Source organism: Calypte anna, chromosome 2 (assembly GCF_003957555.1).
Source record: "Calypte anna isolate BGI_N300 chromosome 2, bCalAnn1_v1.p, whole genome shotgun sequence".
Taxonomy (NCBI): Eukaryota; Metazoa; Chordata; class Aves; order Apodiformes; family Trochilidae; genus Calypte; species Calypte anna.
Genome location: NC_044245.1, coordinates 98,047,756 through 98,060,529, shown reverse-complemented (window position 1 = coordinate 98,060,529; position 12,774 = coordinate 98,047,756). Strand labels below are relative to the sequence as shown.

Here is a 12,774-nt window from a genome sequence, read left to right as displayed (position 1 = left end):
TTTTCAGTCAGCACAAGTTTTTTAAGATTATCAGGGGTTTTTGTTGTGTGTTTTTAAAATGGTGATCATCACAAGCTTTGTTTTGTTAGCTTTGCTTAACTGCTTGGTTCCCTTAGGATCAAATTAACTGCTTCACCTAGACCTCTTCATAAGTGGCATCATTCTAACATCTGGGAACTGTAGTAAACTTACAGGTCTGCCATCTGCAACCTGGTGTGCGACCTGATGCTCAGCACTACAAACAATTTGCAGAGTAGCTGTGTTGCCTTGCAGTGACTTAAGTTGCATGAAGCCTTGCTGTTTAAATAACTTGTAGCACACACACAAACAGCAGGCACAGACAGGGTTCCCTGCAGCTGTGTGACACAGGCGTGAAACTTGGTTCAAGATGCAGGATATATTTTACAGTTCTAAAATATACAAGGTACTAAAGAAAAAGCTTGACATAATGAAGTCAACTATCATATTTAAATGAGCAATTAAAAAAACAAAGCAGAAGGGTAAAACCTTATTTGAGCAATGAGCAGTATTGCTTGGGCATCCACAGAAAGTTTATCAAGTAGGAAAATATTGTAGTAATTGGTTGCATTAGTCAGAATGCAATCTGGTGTATGCCCAGTGGCATTTGGGAAGCTACAGTCCAGCAGGTATTTAGCTGCAAAGCTCTATTAATGGAAATCAAAGCAGGTGTGGTAGATTAAACTTAATCAAAAATAGGCTTGGAACAAGGAGAGCAGTGATAAAAATTAGAGGAGGAAAAACAAGGCTTCTAGAGCAACAGTAAGGAAGTATTCAGAATTTTTCCGAGGCACAGAAGTTGATTTTTTTTTTCCCCCCTTGAAAGATAAAGGGACAATTTCTCATTAAAATATTCCCTCAAATAGCTTAGACATAGTAATTTTAATTGTTGTCCTCTTAGCAAAACCAGTCCTTATAATATAAATATCTTGAGAGGGCAAACTGAACAAGATTCCTTAACACTTCCCAAGTGTTCCCAAATCGACATGCTGGGAATCCCTCATGACTGTGTGCTCAAAGGCAGGGTGGGCCGGTGGCCAGGCACCACACTAACAACCTGCTGCCGAGGGTAAGGGGAACCAGGGCTGCAACACAGGTTCCAGAGGAAACCCTGCCCTACCACCTGGTCTGCCTTCTGTCCTTAAACATTTGAAGAGCTGTTAGGGCACCAAGAGAATGCATCACATGTGGAGGCATCAAGTAAGCTTCTAATTAGAATGGAATGGCAAGATCCCTAAGATTAAAAAGAAGTAGCACTGTAATGTATTTTAACCTAAAAGGAGCATTGTGTAGTTAATTAGCATTAGTTAAGGTAGCTTTCCTGTCCCCCTTAAGATAGTTTTTAACAGCTTCTTGACCTTTTCACCTACCTCCTGCAATAAATTTGTAGAAAAGCAGGGAATGGAAAATACAGATTTATATAAAAATTTGTCGGTCTTATTCTCTGCTGTTACTCGTTGGACTGACTTATATCCATGCTGGTCATGAGTTTTCCATCATTGGCATTTCTTGTCAGCTGTTAACTAGAAGTATGAGGCATGAAATCTAATATTTGGAAGCAGTTAAAAGGCTTAATGTCCTTATGATTTTGTTGCTTGAGGTCTTCTAAATCGCTCCATGCTTTCTCAATTTATGATGAGCTCTACGCTCAGAATTGCATCAGCCTTTTTATCTCCTCAGCGTGTCTGATTTCTGGGTTACACTGTTACCAGCAGCTCCCCCCTGAGCACACAGATTCTCAGCACACAGCTGAGGTAAACTACTGAGTCCTTTAGGTGTAAGGTCGCAGGAGTGACAATGTCACCTTTCTTTGTTGGAGGGGTGGCTTTAACCAGCAAGTTACCTTTACTCACTTCTTTGTGGTTGTAAGGATGAATCTATAGCTCTGTCTTCAAATTAGGATGGAGCTGATTGCTGATTGCTGTACAGCAGAAATGTGTTCTCCAGCTTAAGTTACAAGCTAGGTGCTCACAATAAGGATGAAGCTTTGACCATTCCAGACAGGCCACAATCTTCATTTTTTTAACATATTGTGAAAAAAAAATAAGCTCTGTAGCACAAAAAGAATGGAAGATTCCTCAGAATAGTGCTTTCTTTGAAAAGTAAAACTTGGAACTCTGGATCATACTGTGGTATCTGATGCTGCAACAACAACTACCAATCACCCAGCACCTGTATGACAGGCTGGGTGGCTGCCTTCAGGCATCTTTGCCATTGTCAGAGGACACTTTCAAAACAATTGCAAGGAGCGTCTTGAGGTTTAACAGAACAAGTTGTGAGACAGAAACATTTTACAGACAAAAATATACTTAAGCTATTTTACAAGTGCTGTAAAAAAAATTTAAAAATAATAATAATAAAAAAGCAACAGAGCTGCAGAGCTAGCGTTTTTTAAAACCAGGAAGAACTTGGAAATACAAGAAAATATTGGGAAGTGGCACTGAGCTTTCAAAACTGGTGGCAATTCCTGATGGGTTCCTCTCCAAATACAACACAATTTGTTTTGCTCACAGCAAGGAGCAGAATGAGGATACCATATGAGGTATACGCAGGAGATTTGAGGGGAAGAGAAGCCTGTACTGTTCCACACTCAATAAACTGTGTGGTGCTTGACCAACAGGAAGTTCAAACTACGTAACTGAGAGGGGGACAACAGTGGAGAAAGTACCAGAAGGTGATGGCAGCTCATGGATGTAAGATGTTGCACTTCTAAGGTTAGAACGTGAGGATTAGCCAAAACATTTTTAGGCATTCCCTTAGGTAACCAGACTAATAGGCTGGCAAGTGCAAATGTGACTGCAGCCAGGGAGTGCAGACAAAAGGCTGTGTGTAGCACAGGGCAACTCTGATAAGCCTAAAATGAGCTGGAAAAATTGAGACAAGGGCAGAAATTGCTGTGAGGCAGATGGGAAGAAAGGATTTTGCTTTTCTCTATTCCCAACACTTGTACTATGAGGCACAGGCCAACTGCTGAATGACAGAAACTTCTCTGAAGAAGCTAATTGTTCTGTTAATTGTCCAGCATGCAGATACCTGAATGTTTGTGCAATCCTTTTGCAGAGACAGTGGGTGTCCTGCACTGTAAGATCTCTGTCCAAGTACAGGAGTTAAGCACTGGTGTGAGCAAGGTGACAAGGCTCTGTACTGACACTTGAAAGCTCTCCCTCAGGCTTTCCTTTTTCCCTCCCTTTTCCCCTTTCCCCCCTCATCCCTAACTCACTGCCTACTGGACGTGTATATCCAGCTAACTACATTCCAGTCCTGACTTGAGTATGCTGATTCTGAACCCTGTGTTAAATTAGATGTCAGTGACAGATTTGAAAGCCTTGCCAAGGGTGATAAGCTCTTTGTACTTGTGACCAGCAAGGAATACCTAGGAGTGGAGGAAAAAAAAGACAGGGCTGAGCACTGTTAAGCACTAAAGGATTCCTTACAGCTTTTAAAAAGCTGCTTTGAGGTGTATAAATAGCAAAAGGACACTTTTTTGAGGGAAAGACAAAAGCAATGAAGGAGGTGTCATTTTGTCTCATGAGAGTTATCTTGGAACAAGCTATAGATGCTAAGAGGCACAGCAGAGTAAAACCTGAAGGAGCGGGAAAAAGGGGAGCACTCAGTACTCTTGGCTCCTACTCATTCAGAGTATCCTCAGGGCCTTCCTGTTCCCTGTGGAAAAGTACCAGGGTTCGTTTTCCTAGACCTTTCAGTCTGTATCAGGACAAGGAGATGGGAGCTGCCCTTGACCTGACAGTACAAGTTGGTAAAACCATCGCCCACCACTTCCACTGCCTGCCCTCAGGACACACGAGCCTACCTGCTGCACACCAAAACCTCCCTGCAGAACAAAGCAGATGAGCAAAAATAAAACCAGTATTTCTCCTCAACACTTCACTTGAATTTGGGGGAAAAAACTGGCAGCCAGTAAATCATTACTTTTTTTCATGTGAAAATCTATTACTCTCCTACTCTGCCTTTCAGAAAGCAGCTCCACCCCTTCTTTCACCTTTAGAATTACATCCCACTACATTCCAGTAGTGGAAGAATTGCAGCCTTGCATAGAAATAACAAAACACATGGACGTCTCAGAAGCTGCTGGGCCAGTAAGCCAAAACTTCTACTGTCCCAAGGCAGCCTTCAATAAAACCTGAAAAAGCCACAGTGTTGGAACCACTCTCTCTTTATCCCCTTTACCTATTAATCTAATTAGCTTGACACCAAATTTAGTTCAGCAGCTCAGTAAAGGGAAGTAAATTTTAAAAACTTGAAGAGCAAGGAAATAAGCATTTTGATTAGAAGAGTCCACTGTGCAATGAGAGCCAAAGTACATTCAGCCCTCCACACCCAAGATAAACCAATTTAGTTGCATATTTGATAGTTGTGAGAACAGCACATAAAATAACGAAGCATACGTGCAATTCCAGTAGCCATTCACCTTATTATTATTACTTGTAATTCAACGAGAACAAAAGTAATGAGAAATCAAAGTTGAAGGTAAAAGGCACGAATGGCTGGAAGTCATATCCCAAAAGCCATATCAAGTGGTACAAACAGGCTCTGTTCCTGTATTCAAGAAAAACAAGGTTTATTGCAGTGGTTTTGGCAAACCTTCATCTCTCATTATAAACATTCCATTTCTCTACACTGCACCAACTTGAAAATGAAAGCTGAATCAAGTTGCAATGTTGTCGTCTTCTCCAACATAGATGAAAAACAATACTAATCACCTAAAGAAATGAAAAATATTTAGCCAAACTAGACTGGTGATTTGGACTATTTCAAGGTGATGTCAAGCACATATTTACCTCAAGTAATAGCATTAAGTATTCCCCTGGTTCAGCTTCCCCTTCAAGTGAAATTCAGCTCAGAACATATCTGCTTATGAACGAGCCTCAAAATCAAGTTCTGTGAAGATTCAGGTTGCTGCTTATTTTAGCAAAAATAGCCTTAGCTAGCTTAGATTTCCCCCCTTCTTCCACATTTTACTTTCAGCAACTGTGTGATTTGTACAAAAACCCATTCCAAAAATATGCAAAGTACAAACTGCATATAAAACCCCATCACATACTTGTTTTGACAACTGTATTAAATCTAATTTTTTTTGTGAATTAAGGTTTACCAGAAACTGCTGGAGAACACCAGCAAGCACAGAATTTAGCTCAGCTCTGTTACAGAAAGTGCAGGGCTAGAAACTCTGCTGAGTCCAGTAGAATTCCTCTCCAAACCAGATTTCAGTTTACCCCTTCCCAATCCAACTATTCAGATTGTGTCAGGGAGAAACTCTGGCCAGAGACATGAAGTGAAGTATCATTCGTACAGCACACTGTGATGGCACAATCCAAACCCTGCTTAATTAGACACCATTGACTTTGAGGTGCTTTGCACCTCAACTCCCATTCATTGTCTATGGCTGTGGGTAGTGAGAGGTCAGATTTTCCCCATCTTTCCTCTTTATAAACCACCAAAACACTTTGTCACAAAGTGACTCTATACATTTTGTGCATATTTAGTAGTAAACATTAGGATTACCAAACCAACTGGTCGGATTAATAAAATAATATTCTTAATGGCGCATTACAAAAGAAATGTACAAGAGCTCCTCCTAGCTCAAACTAAAATATTTAAGATTAATGAAAGTATTTGCATTAAACACATTCTAGTCATTTTGCCATTTTCCAGTTAAGACAGGCTATCAGGAAACCTTAAGGCAAAACATTTCTTTTTCTGCAAAACAGGCTTTTAAACAGTTTCTCCCTAACATAATGCGCACACAAGAGCACGTCGTCAATTTAAAAAAATATTTAATGCTGCCAAAAAGTATAAAAATACAGTAAGAGTGGCAGTACAAAACAAAATATTTCCTAATTAAATTCTTTTACATCTTTCTACATTAATACAGGCATTATAAAAACACAAGATGGCAAATTATTTTGTTTTGCAAAGTAGCGCGCTGCTGGTGGTCTTCATCCCCTCGCTGCAGTTTACGGTGTGAACAGATAACTGAGGTCTTCTTGGTACTTAACAGACCTCACTTTTTGTTCCCGAAGAGGGGTTCATGTCTCAGGGCTTTGCATGTCAATAATTTGCAGTTTATAGCTGCAGAATATTCACAAGTCTTGAAGGCTTAGGTGTCAGTCAGTCTCGGCCTGTGACATACAATGCAGAAGAAAGTCACCGATTCAGTAGACAGTAGGGAAAAAAAAAAACAAAAAAAACCCAAACTAAGAACAAACAGTGGGTTTGTAGCTCACTATAAACACCAACCAGCTTCTCACACATTCCTTGTAGCAACTACCAACTGCTGCTTGCCTGTAGCAAGCACTCTTGGAAAGCTGTTGCTTTTTCAGAAGGTATTTCCTTATTACAGTGTCAGACACCTACTTGCTGGAGGGAGAGCTTTAAGTATTGTTTCAGTCCAGCAAAGCACTTATTGTGCATTTAACCACAAGAAGTCTTCTGGGCCCTTAGTGGGACAACAGAAGGCTGCACCTCGTGACACTAACACCTCTCATGTCTTTGTAGGCCAGTTCTGACAGCAGCATGGGAATCAATGCTTCTAGGCAAAGGTTCATTGTAGTGAGGAACACATCCAAACACGGGACATTCTGCTCTTAGGGAAGGTGAGGCTCTACTTTGAGGAACACAGGGAAGACCTGGGTGTTTACAGCACCAAGTATCCAAGCTACTACAAGTAAAACACATCCAAGTTCTGCAAGTGCTACACTGATTTGAAAAGCAGCTTTCTCTGAACAGTTAAAATGCAACCAAAAAAATTCTTCAAAGTATTTATCCTTCCAATTTAAATAAAGACTCAGACAGAGATGAAATTTTGAACACATTTATTTTTTGTACATAAAAATGAAACACTGACCTAAAGCTCTGGGGGAAAACAAAAAAGCCCAGGAAGACTACTGTGTGTTATTTCAACTTGGCAAATTTCGTCCTCTGACTTAAGCCACTTGGCTATACAGAAGACTTAATCTTTTGTCCTCTTTAACTTAGTTTCTTGTGCAGTCCTCTAGTGACTCAAGTTTAACTATAATACTAAACAGCAAACTAAATAATCTGGTTAACATTCATTAAACTTAAAGCTACCCAGGCTTTTTAATTGCCTGCACGAGCCAATCACACATACATGCATACACATTTACATCTCTTCCCTTTTCAGTGGGATATAAACTAGTATCAGTAAACCATTTTACTCAAGGCTGAACAAAATAAGCTGTTTCACTTGTAACATCTTATGTCCATAAAATAAATATGTTATTACTTCTTTTTCAAATTGTTATTTCATGTGGAATTCAATTACTTTACTTAACACATTTCAAGAAAAATACAGATGTACCATCACTCTAAGTGGAATGTCCCTGCACCAAGAACACAAGCAGAAAACCTGAAGGACCAATGCCAACTTTGCAAACCCCTTGCAACAGAGGTCCAAATGTTTGTTAAGTGATTTTTTTGTTTTATAAAAACGTGCATGATTTGTACAGAAGTGTCCATCTGAGAGTCAAACATGGCTTAATCAAATTCAAGGAAGTCCACTACAAATCAAATATTTTGACTGATGTGTTTCCAGAACAGAGGGACAAAACCCAACACAGCATCACTTCAAATTGAGTGCAACAGAATCTCAGAAGCAGCACAGGATCAGTCAGAAGCTTGCCAGAAATTGGGGTGGGGGGCAGGAGAGAGGGGTCAAGAAGGCACATCCTTCAGTTTTCCTCTTTCTTTAAGCATTTCCTACAGCAGAGGTCACTGGGACCAACAGTTCTTCATTTTGGCCTGTATTCTTAACATTCAAGTTGTGCAAAACTGTTGCAAGTTTAAATCCTACAGAATAGCTAATTACCACAAAGGCTCAGTCTGCAGTGAAAAGAACCAGCCTCCCACAGATTTTGGTTTCTAAGGATTATTAACAGACCCAACAGAAGAGTTTTAACCAAATTATCTCCTGGAATGTACTAAGGCATCTATGTTTAGTTTCCTTTCTTATGCCCATACCATCATGGACAATTCACTGTACCAAATTATTTTGCTGAAGAGTTGTATTGGTTATTGGTCCTTAACAACCAGACTCTCAAAATCGATCCTATCATGGAACCAAACCAAATTTTTGCAGATCAACTGCTTAGTGTGCAAGTCCTGCTTTATTGCATCAAGAAGTGCATGATGTAAGATGGCTGGCCCCATCCTGCCCTGCCCCACCCAGAAAACAGGAATGCCCACTTGGGGTTGAGAGAACAAAAAAGCCAGGATTCAGAAGACGGAATCAGGGAAAAACTCAAGTGATAACTTGACAAGCCACAGGGAGAGCTCAATGTCTGTAGGATACTGGTGGCCCAGGAAATCCCTCTCATGCAAAAAGAAAGCAGTAATTGACAGTATGATTTCAGTGAAGCTTTCACCTGCACTTTTTCCATGGCTGCTTTTAAGTATTTGGAATAGAATCTGGAATATTTCTGTTATAAAAGCATTCAACTACATTCCATGTGTTTTTCCACAACCAGGGTATCTTTTGTAAGGCACGTACATTTATACCTACTATCAGTTACAGCTGACACTGAAAAACCTGCCTTCCCAATTTAAAAGAACCATCTTCTACCACAGTAAAAATGATGAAATGTCTTGAATACATAAGCTGCCTGCCTGTACTGTGTCGCAACCATCAGTAAGTCTTTTTGCTATTAGAGCTGCACAGTTGGTTAACAATGCCACAGCACAAACTGCACTGATTTATTGGCACAGTTTCCCAAATTCAGAACCATACATTACAGGAAACTACACTTGTTTTGCTGATCTGGATCCTTAGGCATTTGTTTACTATATAAACATCACAGTCCAAAATAGTATTAGCTATTGCAAAAGGAGAATTTCAAAGCATAAACTCAGCTTTGCATAGTAAACATCAGAGTATTTGGGCCCCGTGCCTGGTACGCTACTACTAAGCTTGAACAGACTGGAAACTTTTCAAGTAAATTCCTTTGGATAAGGAGCAAAGTAACTAGCTAGCTCTTTCAGTATTTTTCAGCATTCAATCCAAATGGTGTTTTACAAAAGGACCAAAGGGGGAGGGAGGAAGAAACCACACCCAAACCCCCACATCCAACAAAAAACTACCAAGCTAGAAAAACAGAGAGAGAAAAGACGACTTCTCTGAAGTCGTCCAACAAGGAAATGCTTGAATAAATAAAATCCAGGTTTCAAAGTGCAGTCCAGTACTGTCAATTACTAGGCCTCAACTTGGATGACAGCAAGCTACATAAAGCCACATAAAATCTCTGTATTCAAAGAGAATTTAAAAGACAGAAATCAGAGAAAGTTATTTGTATTTACTTGCTATTTTAGAAAGTGTTATCGTTCAACTCCATAACCTTAAAGTGACTGCAGCAGAGGTACTCCCAAAGTACTGGTCAGGAAGTGTTTTAAGTTGTGCCTCTGGTAGGGGCTGGGGAACCCAAAATGCAGTTCTGAACTTCCTGAAGTTATGGAAGTGGTTTCCATAGCTCAGCATACTGGTTACAGAACAACACTACCAACATTTCTTTTCTGCTAATACCACCCTTGGAAGTCTAACTACAGTTTCATTTTCTACACCTAGTACTGATGAATAGATTTTATTCTTTCTAGCAATTAAAATCTATAGACACACAAAACAATGTTTCACATTTAATGGAATGTCAGAACTTTAACAATGTCGGCCTTCAAATACCAGTTGAAGTCTGAATACATTAATCAACTTTACAATATGCTTTTCAGGGGGGGCTAAGTTCTCAAAAGCCTTAAAAAAATTTTCCAAGCCTTACTTAAATAATGACAACTACAAAAAAATAAATAAGGAATGCAAATTAACAGAGTAGAAATAGGTAAGTGCTTCATCAGACCCCTAGCTGCTCACATCATAAATTTGAGAGTCAAAATATGGGGAATGGTTGCACTATTATTTTCATGCACAAATTATAATTACATTTAATTTCAAAATCAATTTCTTTTTGATCAGAAATTTGTACAAACTGAGCTTTTAAAAGTACAGTGAACTACAAAAAGATTAAATATGCAATTATAAAATATATTTATCCTAGGTCATAAGAATATAAAATGTTTATGTTCATGTCACTAGTACATTACACATTACACACATTTAAGGATAATTTCTTTGCATTAATAATGTAAATGATACAACACTGTTTATTGCTTATGTCAGGCATGTAAATTTAAATCCAGACAGCCTTCAGTAACTAAAACTCTGTGGTTCAGGGTTTGTTTAAGATCCGGTAGAATACCATTTTTAAAAGTATATAAACAGTTGCAGCAAGTTTATACTTGCTGATATAAACAAAAAAACATCAACTTTGTTGGGGGGCAGCAGTTCATTTTTATAAGTACCTGCAGTGGAAAGTCCTGAGATGTTGACATGTGATCAAGTTTACATCACTTCTCTATTGTATGTAACAGTCTGTACCCATTCCAGGTGTTAGGAGTTTACTGCTTAAAGTGACACCCCTAGTCATTAACTTCCAGCAAAATTAGCTGCTGCAGTAGACAGACTTACTATCTACTTACAAGGAATGTTCTTGAAAATATATTTTCCAGCAAGAAAAAGCGCCAACTAAAATCAGTGTCCCAAACCCAATCTTAGTGAGAATAGGTTTCCAATATAACCACCTTTTTCTTTTTCTTTCAGTCTCATTTAGCTTCTGCTTCATCTGCTGCAGCTTCTGTGCTGTGTTAGCTTTTCTATCCTCTCGTAATCGTTTTCGGACAGCACTGAAAGGAAAAAAGAAAAGGTAAACCTTACATTGTAGAACAAGAAAAAAAGGCAACTAAAATATTAGTACAAACCTCCTCCCAACACTTAACCAACCCACCAGTACAATATGGAAGCAGTATATAAAATCTCAATGAGCGATCTTTACTCTGTCTTAGCAATTTTGATGTGGACAGCTTCAGGCCAGTGAAGCCATATGAAGTTAGTCACTGATGTAGGTGAGAACGTATGGCTTGACTTATGTGTTCAACAGGGAACAGAATTATCTTAATTACTGGAGCTTAGCCTTTCACCCCTGTCACTGTCTTGTTTGGTGGCTGCCTTTAAAAGCAATGTAGGGAACTGCATGCAAGTGCCTGCCTCTACTGCAGAGTTCACACCAGCCTCACTAACACACTGATCCTAAGCTATTTGTGTCTGCATGCAGATTTCATGGTGCCCATCTTAGGCTGCAAACCAAATCTTGATCAAGGACACAGGCTACATCAGTTGTGTGTTTTTACACTACTATCAGGGCTTCCCAGTTGCTTCCAAAAGCATCCTCACAAGAAGTGTAACTGATGCAGAAAATCACTCCGTCAAAGCCCTCAGACTGCAGCCCTGTGGGACAGACACCAATGCCTCCATGTGTTGCACAGTTCAGCACAACCCAGTCCAGTTTCTGGTGTCTGGCTACAGATTCACACTCTACCCTCACCTGGGAGGGCCCAAGTGACACAGTGCCTCAAGGCACAGCAATTCAGGTAGCAATTCCCAATACAACAGCTCACAGCTGAGGCGTTAGTACTTGTGAGGAAGTTTGATAAATTTCCATGACAGTTAAACCACAGAAATATATCAATAGTGCTGAATTTAACATGAATTAACATGGTTATATATGGCTACAATGATACGGTATCAGTACCCATACAGAAAGTGTCAGGTGATAAAACTTCAGTGTTTCTGAAGTACCACGTTTTTTCAAACAGAAGTTAGCACAGTATTTAAGTTACGGTATCAAATTATGTTGGGGACTTCTAGGACCAAATTCACACTGTAGAATTGGAGTTCATGTCAGTCTGTAGGAAAAGACTTTCAAGCATGAGGTTTAGATGCTTCAACTAGAGACATCTATTTTTCCTCTCTTCACCTTTAAATAGTAAAATCTTATCACAAGGAATAACTGAAGCAGTATTTTAAAAAAATAATTAAATCAGACAGTGCAACACCGTCTGTCCTTTCCCTTTGAAGAAACATCTCAAAGGTATCTTATGATCAGAAAGACATACAGTAATTCAATCTTTTAAGAGAGCATATCTTCCTTCTAAGCAGTTTCTTCATTTTGCTCACCTTTCAATGTTTTCATCTGTGATATCTTGAACTTTAGTGGACAGGTCAGTATTATTTTTCTCCATTTGATCTTTGTTCTCCAGGCCTATGCTGTTCCCATTGTACTTCTCTGTGGTTATTTTGGTTGGATGTGGAGGAGACTGCTCAGAACTTGGCGCTTGGTCCTCTTTAGACAGCTCCTTCCACCGTTTCTGTAAGCAAGAAAAACATTTCAAACACTCCCCTAACACTGAAGGCCTTCTTTGCCCAAGATGTCTTCCAACAGAACAGTCAGAAATAGATTAAAAGAACTAACAGATCAAAAAAATCTCAACAAACTGATAGATAAGGTTGGGTAAAGATGCACCTTCTCCAGCAGTGATGTTTTCTCATATTTCTCCAGGATGATGCTACTGTGAATGCTCCACAATATGGAAGCAACTTGTCGTGTATAGTCCTGCACTGTTCAGAACTTTCTCATTTCCTTCTCCTGTCCTACATCCCTACACTGTCCTGTAACCTATCATACTACATTGCTGAAGCAATATTAACTTCCCTTTATCACAAAGGAATTTTATAGAAATGAAAACTTCAATCTTTCCACTTCAATTAGAGTAGTTTGAGATGAAAGGGACTGTGAAGGTCATCTAGTTCAACCCCTCCCTGCCATGGGCAGGGAAACCTCC

The 12,774-nt window shown here is 39.4% G+C and overlaps 2 protein-coding genes across 3 annotated transcripts in view; one reads left to right on the top strand and one right to left on the bottom strand.

Moving 5' to 3' along the window:
- The window catches only part of PSMG2 (proteasome assembly chaperone 2), a 23,091-nt gene extending 10,317 nt beyond the window's left edge, over positions 1–12,774 (top strand). The window contains exon 8 of the mRNA XM_008505512.2: positions 12,765–12,774. The gene's annotated coding sequence lies outside the window, so the exon portion shown is untranslated. The remainder of the gene's footprint in view (positions 1–12,764) is intronic.
- Positions 5,797–12,774, bottom strand: part of PTPN2 (protein tyrosine phosphatase non-receptor type 2) — a 29,723-nt gene continuing 22,745 nt past the window's right edge. Inside the window, exons 8-10 of one of the 2 annotated variants that reach the window (XM_030444066.1) lie at positions 12,110–12,300; positions 10,678–10,779; positions 5,797–6,158 (exon numbers count right to left, since the gene is read on the bottom strand). In XM_030444066.1, coding sequence (XP_030299926.1) covers positions 6,137–6,158; positions 10,678–10,779; positions 12,110–12,300 — 315 coding nt within the window. In that variant the 3' untranslated portion in view covers positions 5,797–6,136. Of the gene's footprint in view, positions 6,159–9,668; positions 10,780–12,109; positions 12,301–12,774 lie in introns of those variants that run through there. The other variant, XM_030444065.1, reaches the window with a different exon arrangement.